The sequence below is a fragment of the Protobothrops mucrosquamatus genome, unplaced genomic scaffold, assembly GCF_001527695.2.
Source record: "Protobothrops mucrosquamatus isolate PMUCROS unplaced genomic scaffold, P.Mucros_1.0 scaffold470, whole genome shotgun sequence".
NCBI classification, from domain to species: Eukaryota; Metazoa; Chordata; class Lepidosauria; order Squamata; family Viperidae; genus Protobothrops; species Protobothrops mucrosquamatus.
The window spans coordinates 551172-573819 of record NW_015386791.1 but is presented as its reverse complement, the minus strand read 5'-3'; the positions used below and the strand labels follow the sequence as shown (position 1 = coordinate 573819).

Below are 22648 nucleotides of genomic sequence, written 5' to 3'. Positions count from 1 at the left end.
GCAAACATGTCTCTTGGGCATAGACAGATAAAAATTTAAACAGTGGCTAATCTTCCAGAAATAGTCAAGAAAATGACATTTCATGGAAATTGCCCTTCTTCTGAATTAATCATTAAAAAACTATAATTAGGACTTTGAGGATTTGCCAACAGATATCTGTTATTTGTTGAAAGAAGTTCATTGTATTTACTCAGGTGAAGGGATACTGTGACAGCCTACATTGAGCCATGATGTTCTGAAGGGTGTTCAGGCTTTGTGTTGGTTTGCTGATACGGAGAAGCTGAAAAGAATTCAATAGTTAACTTCTCGTAGGAAGATGTTTTGCTGGAGAAGGAGCGATTGAACTGGCATCAGAGGTAGAATCTTAAATTACAACAGGAAGAAGAACAAAGTGTGGAGGCAGAAATGGAATAGAATCTGGCAACTAAAATGGGCCTAGACAACAGTGACTATTATATATTGGTGGATTTAATAAAGAGTGGCTGATGATCCTAAATTTAACTTGGTAGTGCAATACTACCAAAACTTTGTCTATGAAGATTGATTAATCATCATCAATCATCCAGATCATGGGTGTCCCAAAGGTGCTTTTCAAAAGGCAGCTGGACTTTCTTGGCTTTTTCCTTAAAAATGCTTTGCTTTTCATCCAAGAAGCTTCTTCTGTTCTGAGAAGTGAAATGAGAAGCGAAACATTTTCAAGGAAACAAATCAAGAAAATCCAGTTGCCTTTTGAAAATAAGCTTTGTTTTGTTTCCAGGATGCTAGTTCAAGGTGAGTGTAGGCATGTGTCAGACAAAGAGGGAAAGAATACAGCTCAGAGCTTTAAGCCGCAGTGTGAAGCTCCAGCCTAGCGCAACAAGGTGACAAAAAGGGACTTCTTGGCATGTTGGCATGCTGTAGTTCTAGACTGCAATAGCCCCTGAACCTCAACATAGTACAAAGCACAAAGTCCATCTCCAGCAGTGCAAAGAGGTTTGGGGTGTTGTGGGGTTAGGGCTGCAAGAGCCCTTAGGCCACAGTACAATGCTTTTCATAGCATGAAATCCAGCCCAAGCATGTCCCAGCAGCATAGCACAGAGGGTTTTATTACTGCCCTGGGCCTTTACAAGGCATTTGCTAGCCACAGGAGGCCATCTTACCAAGGTTTTGCAAGGAAACTGGCATGTAAAATCTGGGGGGAAATCCTAATACGGCTAGCAGCTGCCTCACGAAGGTCCAGGTTGGGCATGTTTGATCAGAAGCAGGAAGAAGATGGCAAAGATCAGCTGGGGTGGGTGAGTACAGGGGGGCACAGGGGCTTGTAGTGCAGGGGGCCAAAGGAGCATAGATAGGGGAAGGTAGGCAGGTGAGGGAACCTGAAGAGCTACTAAAGTCATAAGTGCAAGCAAGCTGCCAAGCACCTAAATTCTGATCATGACCATGGAGATGCTTCAATAGCCATAACTTCAGGGAATGATTATAAGTCCTTTCTTTTAGTGACGCTAAAAGACTCAAACTCCAAAACGTTGCTGAATGAAAGGTTGTAAGTTCAAGACTACCTGTAGAATACATATTTATTTTTGGGTGTTATGAAATAGTGAAGCATGAACACTAGCAAGGGTAATAAGAGGCTGGATTGGGCCCAGAAAAACTCAGTTCAAGTTTCTGTTCAGCAACAATTTATTTTCTCATACAATTATTGAGAATAATTGTACCTTTAGAATAAAATAAAGGCCATCCTGAAGTAATTGCTCAGGTTTTTTTTAAAAGGCAAGATATCCTGTAAATGAACAAATAAATAAATGTCGGCTGCAGATGAAGGTAATTAAGCTTTTAATTTCACTATTAAGTTAAGAGCAGAGAAATCTTTTAAGTATTAAATAATTTTTAATACAGTGTATGATATATATGTGTGTGTGATTTTTTGCATTTTGTTAGCTGCCTTTGCAGAGCAGAAAGCAGAGGAAAAATCAATAGATAAAGGAAAAGTAAATCAAGTCTAGATATTTACTTTCTTTCCTTTGATGATGCTCCTAACTTATAATACTTTATGAGATTCCTGATATTTCAGTTTAAAGATATGTTCCTACAGAGGTGTTGTGAAAGGTGAATATGATTTACAGGAACTTATGCAATCAGAAATGAGTACTCCAGTATCCAATGGTGCCTATTTCCAAATTTCTGGCTACCAGGGTGTTTTTAATGTCCTTATAACCAAAAGTTACCTGAATATTTATTGATTTCTAATCACTCATGAAAGTTTGATTAATATAAATGTACAATTTTTTAGCATTTTTTTCCAAGGTAAATCATTGCTCTGATTCTGGTTCACTTAAAAAAACAACAACTGTAAAGCAATCTTATCAAATTAGCATAGCAAGATCATGCATATATAAAATGCATATTCAAGAAGGAACACTGCCTCTAGATGCTGAAGATGATTTTGTCTTATTTTGCGTAGAAAGTATGAGCAATACTACCAATATACGGTCCTTTCTCATAGAGTGGTATCCATACCAAAATTCATTGTTACTGCAAGAGCTCTCTTGACACAGTATGAGCACTTACAGAGACCAAGGATAGCCAATTATCATTAGCCATTATAAATAAACTGAAGAAAAAGTTCTCTTTACCAAATATCTAGAATGCCAAGTTGATCCATTCCACTTCTTGAACTGAAAAAAAAAAATTAGTCCCAAGATCGCTATTTTATTATATTTTTGTAAACACTGATACAAATGGAACAATACATTTGCTAGTGTAGGCACAAGCAGTAGTGCTAATTCAGCAAAAATATATTGGGCATATAGCAAAAATATCCTGGCTTTGATAATTACATTAATACAATTTCTACTTATCTAAGCACTTTTTTAAAAAATTATGTTATACTGCTGAGTCAGGTTTTCAAAAAAAATAAAAGAAGTACAGTAGAGAATTAAACAGGCAATTAATTAGCCCGGGATTGTAATTTTGGGCTATTTATAATCATGCACCTGCTTTCAGTGTAACCATGAATTACCAATATAAATATAAAGATGGTCATTTATCAAGTGGTAATCAGTTGGTATGTGTATATATATAGCAACATAAAAAGCTGAAAGGAATATTATGATGTATTCTTACAATATTAATGCTTTAGTGCCTAACATTTTTGGTTAGAGATTTTATTGTAATAAACATGGATTATTTCTTAGAATAACAATTAAGATATAAGAATTTAGTGTCACTTATTATTTGTGGATTCTGAACTAGCAACATGCAGCCTTCAAAGCAAGCTTCAACAAAAGAGTTCCTAGGCTTTCAAGACTAAGAAAGAAATCACAGGGAAAATGTGGGTCTTTGGTCCTCCAGATATAGCTGAAGTACAGCTCCAAATGATCTTTATCATCATGACCAATGGTGAAGGATGCAGAGAGTTAGATTTCATAATGTCCTGGGAGTAACAGGTCTACCAAATGTGCTACAGGATATCAAGATTTCCAGGCTATGAAACAGAAACAGAATTTTAAAACAATAACATGATTCAGCACAGACACTGAGATTTGGAGAAAAAAAGCCAGAGAGTGTTATCTCCAGAAATGGAAGACTGATAAGGCAGATGACCTGCTTGATTTAGCTGAATATTTGTGATCTTTTTTTTCCCCGCGAGAAGTTGAAATTGATTGATAGATATTTTTTTTGCACATAGCGGTGGAGGCTTAAAGCAAAAAGGTTTTATAAAACCCAGCTGAAGGCCTAGGATTGGGGCGATGGCATGCGTGCCCAGAGAGGGCTCTGCGTATCACCTGTGGCACGCGTTCCATAGGTTTGTCACCACAGACCTATAGTGACCAGCTAAACACAACTCTTTTCCAAACAGGAAATACTGTCACTGCCTTCTTCAAAGATGTTTTCAACTTCTCAATCGAGCCTACAACCCCTACTATTTTTTGGTGATCTCCCATCCACCCTTTAATGAGCTTCTTAGCTATTCTTAGCTTCCAAGACTGAAGTGCTTCAATCTGCAAAGTGGAGAAATGAGTACTCATCTCAACCAGAAATGTCCGTGTGTTCCAAGAAGAATAGGCATGAAGACCTTAGTGAGAAACCATAGTTCTCAAAGGTCAGCACTCGTCCTTTCAGCTCCAAAACCAAACTCTGTGGGCTGAGTTCTCTCATCTTCTTGCTCATTGATCACACTTTTCAATTCTTCAAATCTCTCCTGAAGATTTATATCTGAAGTTCCTTTAAACGTCTCAGCCTAAACTGATCTAGGATGGATGAAACATTGTTCTCAAAAGGCCAAGTATGCTTTCAGGAAGAGATGTTAAAAGGTAATGAAAGACTTTCTGCACCATATTGTATTTCTTGTTCCCACCCCCAACAAGAAAGATCATGATGTTTTGCGCAGTCTTTTAAACTGATGACTATTAAGCAAGCTCTATCAACATAGTGATTATTCAGACATTTGAAGAAGCAATCTTGACCTACTAAATCTCTTTGCAAACTAATGAAACAAATGAATTTGGGAAGACAGGGTGCTGTAATGCTGCATTTGCACATTGCTGCTGCAGCATGTTTATTTCTGCCAGCCAAGATGGATCAGAACCAAATTTCTCTGACATCATGTCCTGCAGGATGAGGGGCTTCAACTTCTGCATTGCTGGGTTTGTTCTGCTGCATTGTAATGCTCTTTTTATTGTATTTTTCTTTTACTGAAAGATGCTCAAATGTATGCCTGAGGATATGAGAACTAAAACTAAGTATTTTATATATAACTTTTATTGTTTTATCAATGTATAAAATACAAAGGAAAAAATAGGAAATTAAGGGAAGAAAGAAGAGAGGAGGAAAGAAAATATGAGGTACAAGGGAAGAAAAAAGAAGTGTTGACTTCCGACTCTTTTTAGCACAGTACAAGATAACAATATTACAAACTCAACTTTTTTACTTTTACACATTAGTATAGAACTATAACAACAAATCTATCTAATTGGCAAAACCAAGGTCAAAGTTTCATTTTTTTCATCCCAAGCACAAAATCCAGAAGTGATATCCAAATAAAAAGCATAAATATATTCTCCTCTTTGAATAGAACAACCAATTTAACCATTACTGCTTTATCTTTCTTGCTATTGAAATAATATGTATTTTTATTTGCACTTAATGAACTTTATAAACTATCATCATTTATATTAACAAAATTCACTGTATTCTTTCAGATTCTTTAACCTTAAAGGGAAAAATATTTTTTCCATCCATTTTAAAGCACTAAGCTTTTCTTTAAAAACATTTCTAAAAATAAAACATTCTAATATATCTTTTTTTTAAAACTTCCTCTTAGCATAAATACTTTAAAGTTCATTTTCAGACCAATAAAAATCCAACTCCAATTAACTCATTAAATTTAGATTGAATTATCAATAAAGAGGGTTATTGAGTCTTAGGAGCAAACTAAGCATTGAGCCTAGGACTCAATAACCCTCTGTATTGATAACTTGGCCTCCTACTTCTGTACACTGAATGAGGTGGTGTAAATTGGAGTTCTATTGCACATATTGAAAAATAGAATTCCAGCTCATATAAAGAATTTTATTAATTATCAAAAATGGAGAGAATGAACAGTTCTACAAATTTGCATTCAACATAACAATGCTGAAGGTAGAGTAGAGTAAAGTAGAGTAGATACCTCTAAATGTTCAAAGAGGCAGTTTGCCCGTATTTTTATTTTTCGTTATTTGTGCTAGCTGCAGATAACCAAGAAGCCAAACAGAGCAAACAAAATAGTACTAATGTCTCAGAGTATCAGGACCTTGGAGAGTTCCCTACAAAATGTCCAAGGCAGACAAAAATTCCATAGAACAGTGATGGCGAACCTTTTAGAGACCGAGTGCCCAAACTGCAACCCAAAACCCACTTATATATCATTGGGTGCTGGGTGGGCATGGCCCATTGGGTGGGCGTGGCCCATTGGGTGGGTGTGGCTTTCGTGGTAACGGCAGACTGGGTGGGACTAAAAAGCTCAATCAATCAATTCCAACTTTGCGAGATCTTTTTTTTTCCGTGAGAAGTTGAAATTGATTGATTGATTGAACCTTTTTTTTTGCACATGGCAGCGAAGGCCTAAAGCGAAAAGGTTTTATAATACCCAGCTGAAGGCCTAGGACTGGGGCAATGGTGCGTGTGCCCACAGAGAGGGCTCTGCGTGCCATAGGTTCGCCACCACGGTCATAGAAAAAACTCCTGTTCCTAAATCAGTCTTTACAGTATTTAATCCAGATTAAAAGAAGTCTGGAAGGGTCTGATATCTTCAATGCTACTTGCTGCTGACTCTGAATTTAAAGGTTCCTGCACTTTCTGAAGCTCAGATTTATGGATGGATACTGAAATTTAAAGTCCTCAACCCACATCCTCAGGTTGAAAGACATGTTGAGGGCTTCCCCTAAACTAGTGTGACTTGGATTCTTATGAATCTTTTCAGAATTTTATTGGGCTTATTATCCTTGGAACAGAATATACATTTTAAAGAAGTTAAATTTCATCCACTTAATATACCTCATTTTCATCCATGTCCGGACCATTGAGCCTAAATAAAACTTAGTTTCCAGTTCAACAATTCAGAGTAAAACATGAATATTAAGTTAAGGCAAAAAAGTCATTACATCCACACTCTTTTCCCAATTGGGTTGGTCTGCTAATAGAGATTAAAGTCATATAAAGACATCCATTAAATCTTTTCTTTTTTTGCAAACAAGAATTCCTATAGGGTTAAAACACTAAGTATATATAGTGGAAACAATCAATAAAACCTTGTCCAATTCTAACAGCAGCCAAAACATTTAATTGTTATTAGTTAGTGATGTATTTTTCCAAATTATAAAATTATACAACAGAAATACACAGTATGCAAATAGCAATAGCACTTAGACTTATATACTGTGTCATAGTGCTTTACAGCCCTGACTAAGCAGTTTACAGAGTCAGCATATTAACCCCAACAATCTGGGTCCTCATTTTATCAACTTCAGGAGGATGGAAGGCTGAGTCAACCTTCAGTCAATCAGGACCAAACTGCTAGCAGTCGGCAGAGTTAGCCTTTAATACTGCATTATAATCACTGCACCACCATGGCTCAAATGCACTGGCAAGCTGAGGAAATAGTGGACCACTTAGTTAACTGCTGCAAGAAGATTGCACATACTGGCTACAATGACATGACAAAGTAGCAACAATGGTGCATTGGAAGATCTGCAAGAAATACCATTTGCCTATAAGTAATAACGAAATAGACAAAGTAATAGAAAATGAAAACCTAAAGAGCTTGGGAATTTTAGAACTCAGGCAGAAAAGCACTCAGGCACAAATATCACTCCAGACTTAACAACTGTTGATAAGAAAGGAAAAGTAGACACTGCAGTACCTGGAGACAGCAGAAAAGAAGTGAAAAAACTGGAGAAGATAACTAAATACAAAGACTTGCAAATAGAAACAGAATGGTGTGGGAAAAGAAGATAATAACAATAGAATAGGTATCTTGGGTACAATCCCAAAACATTTGAACCACCACTTGAACTGCGCTGACATTGACAAAATCAACATCACTCAGTTGCAAAAACTCTTTACTTGAAACAGCTTACATCTTGTGACTACACTTTTAACATTATCAAACAACATCTGTCTATTCCAGGTCCTTGGGAAGGATTTGATAGGTTAATTAAAATGCCAAATCCAGTCTAAACATATGGCTGACTATTCAACCAACCATAATAAATGCTCCAGAAACTGCTAATATACCTGCAATTTCATCAGAATTGCTTAGTATATAACTGTATGTTGCTTTGAACTGGTTCCCTGCCTGCGATTATATAATTAACTTATTTGAGAGATGAATTGCATGAACATAATCTGCTGAAAATCTTTCAGTTCAGGATATTCAAAGCACTAAGTAGCAAGATGTAAATTGCACCTGCAGAGTGATAGGTGACATCAGAGTCAGGATTATAATTTGAAAGTTCATAGATTTCAAACAAAAAGATTTGTTAACTCATTTACTAAAGTCTATCTAATAATCGCTTTTTAACAAAAAGAGCCATATGGAAGGTGATTTCAATGAGATTTCCCTATATTCAACTGGACTATCAGGAACAAGCATTTAATATGCATAAGTAATGAACTCCAGACAGATGCTTGCAATCAGTTCAAACAAAACTCACAAAGAGTTCACAGCTGATGACTAGCTTTATGAATCTAATGAAGAAGGTTCAGATTCACAAAAAACATCTGCCATAATTGGACCTTAAAATGTAACTCAAATTCACTGCTACACTAAGATGATCTACAACATATTTTTTAAACCGGTGAGTGCTCCCTATTCAATATTTTAATCACTCTATGCTATCACGTCTCTCCTCTTCTCCTATTTTTTTCCCTTTAATAATATTTTGGGCTTTTGCAAGCATTTGGGTTTTCAAATTGTTACCACCCTCTGCATAATCTGTGCTTTTTTTTATTACATAAGTAGTTTATATCTAAAGATATACATTTTAAGTAAGATGTTTTCATTCAAATACAATTCAAATATTTTTGGCAAAATGTCAGTAGTTACTCTAGTTTAGAATTCTTAAGATGTGGGGCTCTAAGCTTTGGGGGAACCGTGGATCTTCAAAACTGCACCCATCTGATCTGTACTTCATGTAGTCTGGCCATGTGGTTGCAAATGAAGCAAGCTATTTCAGTGATTGCCAGATGCTCTGATGCACAAAACAGGGAAGGGAAATATATATGTATAAAAGCAATTTTCAGTGAATACTGAAAGGACGGTCATGGTGGAAAAAAGGAGAGAGAGAAAATTATTCTCCCAATATCCACAACCTATCTACCCATGAAGATAAGCCTGAACAGGAAAAATCTGCTTTACAACTTCAGAAAGAAACATATCGTAATGGTATCTACTTAGGTCAAAAGGAGATATCAGAGATTAAGATCCAGAACTCCATTTGCTATAGATTTCTTTAGGTGGTTCTTTTGCAACAAAAGTCAAAAATAACGAAAAAAAGAGAGCTTCTTTTAACATGTAAAAAACAAGAAAAAAGTCAAGGAAATGATTGGCCCATTAGTGGGAGAAAGTGGCAAGAAAGTGACAAGCAACAGGGAGAAAGCAGAACTGCTTACCTCATTTTTGCATCCATCTTTTCACAAAAGGAAAAAACCCTACTGTAAAAAACAGATTAGGAGTACAAGGTAAAATAGGCAAGAAAATGGTAAGTGAGCACCTGTCCAGCCTAGACAAGTTCAAATCACCAGGGCTGGATGGATTATACCCCAGGGTTCTGAAGGAACTGGCAGACATGATCTCAGAATCACTGAACTATATCTTTCAAAGATCCTGGAGCACCGGAGAACTACCAAAGGAATGGAAAAGAGCTGATGTAGTTCCCAACTTCAAAAAAGGGGAAAAAATAGATCCAAGAAACTACAGACCTATCAGCCTGTCGCCCTGACCTCAATATCTGGGAAGATTCTGGAAAAGATAATCAAGCAACGAATCAGCAAACACCTAGAGGCAAACAAAGTCATAACCAAAAGCCAACATGGGTTTGTCAAAAACAGGTCATGCCAGACAAATTTTATTGCACTCTCTGACAAAATTAGTGGGCCAGAGGAATGCTGTGGATACAATTTACATGGACTTCAACAAGGCATTTGATAAAGTAGACCACAACCTATTACTTCATAAGATAGAAAAATGTGGGTTAGACATCACCACCAGATGAATTCGTAACATGTAGTCCTTAATGGAACTGCATCTACATAAAAGGACATATGCAGTGGGGTACCCCAAGGCTCTGTTTTAGGTCGAGCAGTCCTCATCATCTTCAACAATGATTTGGATGAAGCGATAGATGGGGAACTCATCAAATTTGCAGGCAACACCAAGCTGGCAGGAATAGCCAACATTCCAGAAGATAGGCTTAAGATACAGAAGGATCTTGACAGACATGAATATTGGGCACTATCTAACAAAATGAAATTCAGTTGGTGAAAAAAGTAAGGTTCTACATTTAGGCAAGAAAAACCAAATGCACAAGTATAGTATAGGTGGTACTTGACCCAATAGTAGTAACTGTGAGAGAGATTTTGGAGTCCTAGTGGACAATCACTTAAATATGAGCCAGCAGTGTGCTGCAGCTGCCAAAAAAGCCAACACAGTTCTAGGCTGCATTAACAGAGGGATAGAATCAAAATCACATGAAGTGTTAATACAACTTTATAATGCCTTGGTAAGACCACACTTGTAATACTGCATCCAGTTTTGGTTGCCATGATGTAAAAAAGATGTTGAGACTCTAGAAAGAGTGCAGAGAAGAGCAGCAAAGATGATTAGGAGACTGGATGCTAAAACATATAAAGTATGGTTGCTGGAATTGGGTATGTCTAGTTTAATGAAAAGAAGGACTAGGGGTGACATGATAGCAGTGTTCCAATATCTCAGGGGTTGCCACAAAGAAGAGGGAGTCAAGCTATTCTCCAAAGCACCTGAAGACAGGACAAGAAGCAATGGATGGAAACTAATCTAGAAGCAACCTAGAACTAAGGAGAAATTTCCTGACTGTTAGAACAAATTAATAGGTGGAACAATTTGCCTCCAGACGTTGTAAATGCTCCAACACTGGAAGTTTTAAAGAAGAGATTGGACATCCATTTGTCTGAAATGGTATTGGGTTTCCTGCCTGAACAGGGGGTTGAATTAGAAAACTTCCAAGGTCCCTTCCAACTCTGTTAATCTGTTAGTTAGTGGAAGACTACCATTTTCTTCTATGGTATTATAATAATTTAAAAAACTCAGTATCTGCCCTTTTTTCCAATTTTTCTACTTTTCCAGATAAAATGTGACTTGTTCATATGAAGGGGCCTTCATGTTTTATACCAGATGTACATTTGCATCTTCAAAGTAGCCATGCCAGAGTTATATACAACTGCACATATTCCCAAAGCTGTCCCTCAAATTAAAAAGCATGATCAGCAAATAATGTGGAACATCCAAATCCTATATCAGGTTTTGCTTTTCCCATCACCAGAGGGAATGGTGTTGCTGAGCTCTACCATTAAATATAAGTAGCTTGTGAAATGTTAGCAAATAGCAACATATGAATGAATAGTCTTCTGGGCTGGGAGACTAAGCAGAATGAAACCTAGTTAGTACTTTGATAGGAGACCATTAAAACAGGGCCTGTAGACAAGACTGGAAAGCAAAACAAACATCCTCAGATAAGTAGTGGCAAATCTTTTCTATATGACTACCAAGAAATCTGCAGGGAAGTGTGCACAAGGTTACAGGGATCCAGCTTAACTCAGAAAAGAAAACATATCAAATTTACTGTTTCTATAACTTTACATTCCATGTTCCTGGAATGATGTTCTTTCCTGTGAATGTAACATGAGTCAGAAGGACAATATTTGAGGTACCAGAGTTACATGCAGCTCCAAAAACCTTACTATACTCCAAAAGTTGTTGCCAAGCTCTTTAAAAATTGGACAGATGGGTAAAATTAGCATATACAGTGGAATGTAAGCACATACTATCTGTATATACTTTTCATTAAATGACATGAGTTGCATTTACTACATTTCAAGGGTGGGTTTTGGCTTACCAGTAATGCTCCTTGGAGGAAAAAGTTTCACATTCCTGCATTTTGTATTCTGCAAATTTCAGAATTATGGGTGAATTTTTTTTAAAAAAATATTCATTGCTGTTGTAGATTAATGAATCAATCAGTTTTACTTTATTGGTTGTTAATTTTTTTATCTGGCTTCAAATTATTTCCCTTGTTAATGAAGAGATACAGTATATTTGTTTTGATATGCTTTTAAAAAGCCAAATTATGCTTTCCTAGATATTTTTTGTCTAAATATTCTAAGAGGGCAAACAGGTGATTGTTATATCTTAGAAGTTTGGATTTTGATTGGACAATGTCAGTTCTCATACAGATTTTTCAGACTTCTAATTGTATTTCTAAATGCCTGGTGGGTCTTTGCCTGTGGCATTATGGATGTCAGTGTATTAGGCTTTTAAAACTAGGTAGACATTAATAAGTAGTGCCTTTCAACAAGATCAGATAACCTTACATCTTGTATAAAGTGATCTCATGGGGTTTTTTTAAGAATTAATAACAGGCTCACAAATAGAAGACAATATTGAGGGCTTTTGCCCCCTCCTATTTTCTCTTTTCATTTCTGTTGATATAGACATAAATTGATATATTAAACTGTATGTATGTTTGGAAGAAAAATAATGTTGAGTTGTACATTCAGACATAGACTTTTTTGTTTCCAAACATACTCCAGGCAATAAAAGGAGCTGGAAAGAAACAAGTTATGACATTTTGATCAACTGAATATTGGACCTACAAATTTCATGATGTATGTATATATCATGATGTACTCATATCTGAAATGTAATTTGAAAAATTTACGTTTGCTCTCCTACCTCACTTCTCAAGTAATTATTACTCTTTTTTACCCACCACATACCTATACAATGATTAGATTAGCAATTTTAACACAAATAAAAAACTAGCTCATTTGTATTTCTTTATGTTGACTCATGAATCTTTCCTACCATATCGGTACTAATCTCCATTTTAAGAACACAAATGTGGCACAATATTTCAGTATGCATTTTTTAGCTACTCTTTTCTAAATGTATTTAATCCCACAGTCACATTTTTAAAAGGTATTTTGACACTGATCAATTGGGGTTTTTTCTGAGCATCGCATTGAGAGCAGAAAAAATACAAACACAGTTACATGCAATATGAACTGTGGGCCAGAACAGTGCAAATAGAAATATTCCTCAAGTATTCAGAGCTCTGAACTTGTTTATTTCCTTGCATTACCCAAACTAGGTAACATTTTTAGAGCTCCAAATCAGCTTCCTTTTGTCCAACCAGTACTGTATTCAAATTCAAAGATGCTGATTTCAAGAAATCTGAGTAGGTCTCTGTGCAGAGTGGCAATAAGAAAAGCCACTGTTACTTAGCAGCTCTTAAACGATTAATCAAAATTAGGAGATGGAACGAAGAACATTTTCCTATTGTCCTAATAAAAAGCTTTTGAACTAATCCACATGCATTGGTTGAGAGATTCAGCCACCAATCTAAACTCTCCCATTCATGTCTTCACCTACACAATTAACTAACAAACTGTCTTAGACAAACTCTCAATCTCATAGAGCAGTGGTGGCGAACCTATGGCACGCGTGCCAGAGGCGGCACTCAGAGCCCTCTCTGTGGGCACGCGGGCCATGCCCCGGAGATGGTAACCATCCCTCTTCAACCAGCCGCCCGCTAACTCAACGAGGTCCCACGTGGCCAGATGCATCCCAGCAGCCATGCGCTCGCTGTGTGCGGGGGCCGATGGTGTCAGGCAGCAGCCGCTCTGGCCCCTGCTTCACCTTGCCCTGTGACAATGGCACCCCTGCCTTGCCTCGCCTCACCCTGCAGGACGAGCCTCCTGCCCATCGCCCTACCTGCCAGAGACCCCCTGGATCTCCCCCAACCCTGCCCGGCCCCCATAGGCATCCCTCCCCACAAGCAATATTGAGCTGATCACGCCCACCTTGGCCACACCCATACAGTCTGCCATGACCACAGCCACGCCCACCTAGTGGGCCACGCCCACCTGGCACCCGGCGATAAATAAGTGGGTTTTGGGTTGCAGTTTGGGCACTCGGTCTCTAAAAGGTTCGCCATCACTGTCATAGAGTTTTTCTTTTTCTTTTTTGGGAAGAATCACAACTGTGCAACTGAAGCATTTTTTACTTTTGAATGAGGCAACATACAAACTTTTTTTGATATGGTAGAAGACAGAAGAGCTTTAATTTAAACTAATGATAAAAGAAAATATAAAATAATCACCCTTTTTTAAAAAAAAATACTAGGTATCAAATTTTGATGAAATCAAATTTTGTGAAAGTTACCTAGTCTGATGGTACATAATGCAAATATTACTTAACTCAAACTAGTCTTACAGTTACGGGAGCTGCACTCTGAAATTTAAAAAAAGAATGAACTCAAGGATGTCTGTGAAATTAAAAATGCATGCATTTTTAGGAAAAACTATGATTTACAAAGTGCCTTTCCCCCCAAAGTTATTCCAAACTACCCTAATGTTAAGGTAAACATTGGGCACCTTGATTCACACATTATGGTTGTAAATGTTACAGCAGCAGGAAGAAGCTTTTTCTGTGACGATTGTTACTGTGTTAGTCACTGTCACTGAAGAATCGCCCACCAGGATTCTGTTAGGTCCCTTAAACAAAAAGTATCAGTGCTGCACCTGTATGATCACCTGCACTGGGACTCCTGCAGAGCCAATTTATTTCTTGTTCCACAGAATATGTGGCAACTGGACAAAGGATGGGTGGTAGCGAAGTGTAGGACCCTAGTTGTGTCGAAGAGGTGAAAAGATATCACCTGAGTATCACCTGAGTATCACGATAATCATCTGAGTATCACCTGAGTATCACGATAATAAAGTGTCGGGAAATTTTACATTGTTTCTCTTTTATGTTTCCCTATTGAGACCATAAAGACTCTATCTTTAGAATAGAATAGAGATGGAAGGGACCTTGGAGGTCTTCTAGTCCAGCCCCCTGCTCAAGCAGAAGAACCTATACCACCTCAGACAGGTGGTTGTCTAGTCTCTTCTTAAAAATCTCCAGTGATGAAGCCCCTACGATTTCCGGGGGTAAGCTGTTCCACTGGTTGATTGTCCTCACTGTCAGGAAGTTTCTCCTTAATTCCAGATTGCTTCTCTCTTTGATCAGTTTCCAGTCATTGTTTCTCGTCCTTCCCTCTGATGCTCTGGTGAACAACCTGACCCCCTCTGCCTTGTGGCAGCCCCTCAGATACTGGAACACTGCTATCATGTTTCCCCTATTTCTTTTTTTCTTTAGACTAGCCAAACCCAAGATAAACTGCATTAGACAAATGTACACAGCATGAAATAAAAAGATGAATGGTGGGAACTGAATGTTATTCAAAAGTACTCTTTTCACACTTCACAATAGTGGAAGGTTATTGTATTTGCAGTATTGCTTCATACTGCAGTGTTTTTATTATTTTAAATAAATTAGTAAATAATACAAATTATAATTGCATCTGTTTAAAAGACTTTAATGGCCACTAGAAAAGGACAATGAAGAGTCACAGTATCACTCTCATGATAGCATAATTGAATTTTTGAATTACATTTTCTTTTAAAAGCTTATATTAACCATTTGTATAGTGGCTTAAGAATCAGAAGCCCACTTTGTGTGGGTTTTATTACTTTCTACATATTGCTACTTTTTCCTTTATTTTCTGCTTCAAGTCAAACATTTTCTAGTATCTTTAGGTACAACACAGCACCTAAGTGCATCCAAACTGTTTCAAAGGTAAGTTGAAAAATACCGTAAGATTCCAACAAGACACTTGCTGAATGATGACATTATATCCTTTATATCTAATTTTCAGCTGGTTTCAGGAGCAACTGATATATTTTTTTTCCCTTTCCATGGTTGGACCAAGAGATCTCATTATCAAAGATATTACCTTGTCACATCCATAATCCATGTTTATAATATTAGTTATGTATATTAGTGATTTTAATATACCGTACATAGTGATGGCGGCACAGTGGTTAAAATGCAGTATTGCAGGCTAACTCAGCCCCCAGCCAGTTCGATTCTGACCGGCTCAAGGTTGACTCAGCCTTCCATCCCCTGAGGTTGGTAAAATGGGAAGCCAGATTATTGGAGGAAATATTTGCATACAGCTCAGAGAGTGCTGTAAAGCACTATGGAGCGGTATATAAGTCTAAATGAATTGCTATAGTTGTATTCTCTTAACATTGAAGCAGCAAAGATATGGCTTGCAGGACAAATGCCTTATCACTTCTCTGATCTCCTGACATCTATCAGCTCACTCCACTCAATGAAAGGGCTATTCTTAATATCCTAGTTATCTCTGGCACAACAGAATTTGTCAGTAACAATAGACGGAGGTAGCAATATTATGATTTTATTTACCCATGGAAGGATCCAGAACAGAAAGAACTTACTAAACATGGAAGAGCTTATAAAATGAGGCATGAATGGATATACTAGTAGAACAATACTTTAAAGAGATATTTTATTAAGAGGAGATTAATTGGAGAAGGATGGAATATATTGCACTAATTTGGTGTTTGTTTGTTTTTAAAAAGTAGAAAAATGATTTCCCCAATCTCTGCCACACATTTCAAAACAAACATTTTTTCAAAAATTTGCAGCACTTGGTAAAATAGCATTTGAGCATACAGACTATTTCTGGGCCATAAATTAAATGAACCATAACGCGAACAGGGGGCTAGGACAAAAATATTTTCACTAGCCTGTCAGACTGCTGTCATCTCACACAGAATAAAATTCAAGACTCTTGCAAGTTTAATGCCCACCTTAGACAAGATAAACTTATTCTAAAGTTTGAGTCCTCTGTGCAGCCAAGAGGTGTATATACCTGCTAAGGCACAATGCTTGTGAGCTGCTTCTCCACTCAATATTTACCAATGCTACGAGGCATCCTGCTACTATATGTGTCTCTGGTATGTTATCTGCAGTACATCCCAGAAGCAACTGCAGCATCTTTGACTTGCTCAGGTGTAAGGCCCAAATCTCATGAAAATTCATAGACTGTAAGAAATGGACTGAGTAGTTTTGCAGCAATCCATATTATTGTGGAATGCAGTGGCATGCTGATTGGTTTCTTTAGAGGTCCTTAAATATATCCACAACACAACAAATTGAATACATTTCAATACAACTCAGCTGCCTCTGATAATTGGGAACACTTTTAATGGTTGCTCATTAGATGGAGGAAGTACATTAATGCATTTAGTTATATACATACAGTACATATATGTACATATATTAAAACTTCCAAGCATTTTTACCACAGGTGCAGGGTCTGCTTTTTTCAGATCCACTGATTGTTGATCCCTTGGTTGAGACAGGATCAGTTGACTGACCAGTTGTCATTTAAGCCTGATGTTGTCAGCTGAGACAGAGTGACTGGCCCAAAGTCACCCAGCTGGCTTTCATGTCTAAGGCAGGACTAGAATTCACAGTCTCTAGTTTTGTAGCCTGGAGCCTTAACCACTAGATCAGGGGTGCTCAACCTTAGCAACTTTAAGACTTGTGGACTTCAATTCCCAGGAATTCTGGGAATTGAAGTCCACAAGTCTTAAAGTTGCCAAGGTTGAGGACCCCTGCACTAGATAAAACTGGCTCTCGGCATGCAGTAAGATATTGATATTTTTAAAAGCAATATGTGAACCTAATCTTTTCCTTCTGTCTCAGATACAGTACATTAAATTGCTTTCCAACTCAGACTTCTATGTCATATAAAGATAAAATGCACCTAGAAATCAGCTTATGAGGAATAAAAGTTATAACAGATAATCTTAAATAGAAAAAAAAATCTTCTCTTCTAAATCTAGTAGTGCTTTGAATTCATTGGAGTGTGAACTGCATTAAAACTAAAAGTAATATTTTTTTTCTTGCTTATCTGTGATCTGGTGCAAAACTCTGCGATTCACGATCTTCTTGTTCCTCACTGCATCTCCCATTTGCTCAACCTTTGTATTATACAATAGTTATCTCGTCCGTGGTCTTTATATAAAACCATTGACAGGGCTGTTCCTTTCAGCTGTGTAGCAGTTCGAAAAATGTCTACCAGATGTAGAGGCAAAATAGTGTAAAATAATGAAATAGTGAAATAATGAGGCAAAAAATCCATATTCTGCTGAAAAGTGTTATCTAAAAAGTCTTATATATATTTAGGTTTTTTTCCTAAGCAAGAATCAAAAGATAACCTTTATCATAACATTCTAATGACAATAATGCAACTTTAAAAAAACAGGGACCTTTGGTATCATAAGACAGCTTTCAGCCTCAAAACAGGTTATCTAATAATTTTACTTATCAAAAGGTAAATGTTTACCATGATTCTGTAAGATATATGATTAGGTCTTTTCCACCTGGAAGTTCATGTATTCTCCAAGTCCTACCTACGTAGATCTTGATCGTTTTCCAATAATATATTTTTGAGCCATTCTTCATCAGAAGATTTAGAGACTTCTTTTTTAACTATCAAATCGAGATTCTTAGGATACCAAATGCCAGACTCCAATTTGATTGTTGAGCAATTGCTAAATGAAAAATTAATTTCTATCTCAAGCTCTTCATAAAGACTTTTGGTCTCAAAACTCTTCGATATGCTGGAAAGTCAAGAATAAGCAACTAGATAAAGATCACATAGTGATCACAAACTTTCATTTCACTTAATTCTAGAAACAAAGCAAGGCCAGATGAGCTGAAGAAGCTTCTTGGTTGAGAAGCAAAACATCTTCAAAGAAAAACAAGGAAGTCCAATTGCCTTGTGAAAAAGCATCTTTGGGACAACTGTGACGTGGATGACTCAGGGCAGATAAGATAATAAGTATGGTGTATACAACGAAGTCTGGTTAACAATCTTAGCATAATGCTTTTTGTCTTGACTTTCCAAGCAGTCATCTACATCCCATACTGATTTCATGAATACTTGAAACTTTGTTCAATCTGGTTCCCTCCAGATGTGTTCATTAACATTCCAAGATGGAAAGCTGAAGTCCAACCAAAGTTGATAGTTGATCTATAAAATTTAAACTGAAGAAAGATCCAACATGGGTAAGAATGTATCTAATATATTTTCCTGATATGTATATGGACTATACATGGGTGTTTCCTAAATATGGATGTTAGAACTTAGAATCACAAACTGAACCTAATCGTAGCAAAGTCTGAGGAGATACTTCTTTATTCAATGAATAAGCTCTGACATTCACTGCCATTGAATATAATGGCCACCAATTTATATGGTTTTAAAATGGGGCTAGTTAATTGGATATAGTTATATAGTATCTTGAATAACTACACCTAATGGACATCAACACAGAAGAGGATTCCCTTTGGATTGTGATTGAAGTTTCCAGATTCCTGATTGGTCACTATGTGATACTAAATGTTGAACTAGATAAGAATGTGTTTTGACCTAGCAAAACTCTTGTGTTCTTGCAAACACAGCATAATTCAGGTGACTTTGTCCTTCTATGTCTCATAGCATTCATTTGACCAAAGGGTATTCTTATTTATTTTATGTCTTTAGTTTTAGTTATTTTTAGCTTCAAAGGAGGAGCAGCTTGTGAGTGATGCATAGACATCCTTCATACATTTCTAGGGCCAGCTAAAGAATTCTGAACAATGAGGTTTATAAAATGGTGATTCTTGTTATTTAGAGTATAAACAAACAAATTTCAAAGATGAAGGTTAAAAATTAATAAGAACTAGAAATGTTTCCTAGTTAACGCCAGGATATTCAAAGTATGAAAGGAAGATATTATTATGTAATATCACATAATCAGCCATAACTCACTGGAGATTTTTAAAAAAACTTTTTACCATGTTTCCAAAACTTGAAAAAACATATTATAGTACAATTTATAAGAAGATGATAGATGGTTTTCAGAACACTCTGCAAATAGCTATAAGGTAGCTTTGGAAAATGGAATGTATCCTAAATGAGAAGAAAGTTAGAGTTCTACAATTCATCTGATGATAGCCGCCATTTACATCCTTGACCTGGACCCACCTCCTTGTTCTTTGTACCATTCATTTTGAAGTATTACATTTTTTGTTTAAGAGTGGGAATATCACTACCTATAGACTTGTGAAAGTTAAGCTCTAACAAGAAGTTGCCTAATGAATCAGACCACTGACTCACTTATTTCAACGCTATCAAAACTGACTTTCAGTTCTTTTCCAGGATTTTAACTTGATGTTTTTCAAGCTCTACATGGAGATGGCAAGGAATGTATCTCAAACTTTCTGCATGATAGACTGCATGAACTTTACATCTGAGAATATTTGGGGTTAGAGAGAAACAAAAGACCTCTCTTCTCACAGATGGTCTATTGATCAGCCAGTTTGATCTAGCGGTTTAAGGCACCAGTCTAGAAACCAGGAGACCCTAAATTCTAGTCCCACCTTACCCCTGAAAGTCAGCTGCATGATCTTGAACCTGTCACTCTTTCAGCCCAACCCACCTCACAGGGTTATGGTTGTGGGGAAAATAGGAGGAGACAAATATATTGAATATGCTCACCACCTTGAGTTATTTATAAAAATAATACAGGAGAGATATATACAAAGAAACAAATTGGAGACGGACGGGGTATCTTTTTGCTGCCTTCTATCCTATATAACATCCTAGCTCTACTAGCTATATAAAATATGTAGCCAAACCTAACTGAAGTGATCTGGAAAAGATGAAAGACTCTTTATATATATAGTGCCGGCAGAATTACATCCCATCTAAAAACGATAACAGATTCATCAGATCTTTTGATTCTCTTGATGACTTGGTTTAACTTATGTCTTAGATTTACTTCCTGCTTTTTCCCAAGAGAAATCCCTAAGATGAGATCCATGTCATACCCTCTAATTTCCCCCATAACAGCCTGATCATGTAGGATGGAATGAAAGAGTGTGACTGCCTGAAAGTCTGCTGAGTGACCTTCCACAGCTGGGGGGGGGGACTTGAACCTGGGTCTTTCCTGCTCTAATCCAGCGCCTTAATTTCTTCCACTGTAAATTGTGCTTTTCATTGGAAATGCATGCATTAAATTATAAGCCGCCCCTGCATTAAATTATAAGCCGCCCTGAGTCCTATAGGGAGAAGGGCGGCATATAAATTCATGTTAAATAAATAAATAAATAAATAAGAAGAAAGCTTTCACTATATTCATCAGCTAACTAAACCTAGAGCTGCAATACTTTGCATATTCTCCTGTTTGTAGGGCTCACAGTACAGAGAATCTACTTCTGAACAAACCTGCCTAACAAACCCTGACTTTCTCTACTCAGTGGAATTAAAACTCGCACCTAGAGCTTACCTTCAATACCATTCACAATGTTACTGCAGTAAATTCAGCAGGTGATCTGATGACTAAGCAACAACTCTGCTTATGATAGGTGTGGGAATAGTGCTTTGTCCTCTTGTATAGCCATAGGACTAGCCACTCAAGTGCCAAATAAATGACTTCTCAAAGGAGTCATTCTGACTACACCATTAAGTACATTTTATCAAGTAAAAAAAACATCCTGCTTTAAAATCAGTATAAAATACAGTGAATCTCAGAATTCACTCAGCAACCAGCTTCACTGCCTTCTCTTTGACTTCTTTTGAGAAAAATAACACTTCTGCAGGCAAACACTTATTACTTTACTGTACTATACAATTTCCTTCAACATTTTACTCAAAACAAATCCTTCTCTGTTGTAGAGAAGTTAATTACGAGCAGAATACAAAAGGGAAATGAAAAAGGGGAAATGAGTGGCGTATAAATAAATAAATAAATAAATACACAAAAAGGGCACCCAACTGAGTTTAACAGATATTGCTTTTCTGAACAACCCAGCAGATGCTTTGAGAGGCAAACTTTCTCCTGAGCAGATCCTCAAGTGTGATTCAGTAATCCAAATTCCCTAAATACAAATGGAAAGCCATCAAAAGACTTACTCAGTGAAAATTACAAAAATCACCAAAACTTATCCGAGGCTTGCAAAGACCAAAATCCCAGTTATGGGAGGCAGCCAGTGTCAAAACCAATTATTACCACAAATTTGGAACCCAAAGCACAAGATTTCTAAAGGAGTCAAACTTTTGGGGAGGGACTTCATTTCTAAATAAAAGGATCCTAGGGTTTGTTTCTTGTTTGGGGGGGGGGGGGAAAGAACTCTGTATGTCGATAACTTTGTATGTTCGATAACAATCTTGGAGGTGCATGGGATGGCGAGAGGGAAAGAAACACCCTGAGACATGACTCGAAAGGTCTGCCATACCTGTATTTCATGCCCGTCTGCTTTGCAGTGGATTCTTTTAAAGATATGTGATGCTGAGGGGTGAAGGTTCCCAAACTGCGAGCGATAATGGCCACTGTCCGGAATTTCGCTCTGGCTGCATTGACCGCATTTGGAGCGGTGGTGGTCTGTTTGCTGATCAGTCTGTCTTCCCCATTCCGGTTCTTGAGGTTATGCTCCGTGCACGCTATGGAGACTTGCATGTCTCTCTCGCGAAGCTTTCCTTTTCAAATTGGGGGGGGGGGAACACCAAACTTCGCCTGCTTGAGAGGCTTAGGACTGCGGGAGCCGAAGATCTCCGTCCCCAGCGCGGTTCAACGAGGCCTCCTGAGGTGTGTGCTCCGACAAAAGTGAATAGGGCTGGTGCAGCAACCTACAAAGGCAGACCAAGCGGGGAACTTGCCAAAGAAAAAAGAAAAAAGGGCAGAGGATGCGCTTTCCAATCGCCTTTCCCTCTTCCTCCCCCTTGGCGAAGGTTTCTCTCCCCCCCCCCAACGTTTAGACAGAAAAACCTTCCATTTGGTCCACCGCTTCGGAAAAAAAGCTAAACGCCCGCATCTTTCCAGGGAAGGTAAAGCAGCGGCGTGTAATCTTCGTGCCTTAACGCAGGACTCAGATCGGCGCAGGCACACCGCAAGAGGAATCGCGAACCCCCCCGCTGGACAACGGAAGCGTGTTCCCGCAGAACTCCAGAGGAGTCTGGGCGCCGCTAAT

The 22648-nt window shown here is 37.6% G+C and overlaps 1 protein-coding gene across 1 annotated transcript in view; it reads right to left on the bottom strand.

Annotated features, from left to right (window-relative positions):
• The window catches only part of LOC107288053 (voltage-gated potassium channel subunit beta-1), a gene marked incomplete at its 3' end in the record, with an annotated part of 89603 nt that extends 67466 nt beyond the window's left edge, over positions 1-22137 (bottom strand). The window contains exon 1 of the mRNA XM_015816628.1: positions 21917-22137. Within this exon, the coding sequence (XP_015672114.1) occupies positions 21917-22137 (221 nt within the window). The remainder of the gene's footprint in view (positions 1-21916) is intronic.
• Positions 22138-22648: the final 511 nt, after the last annotated feature.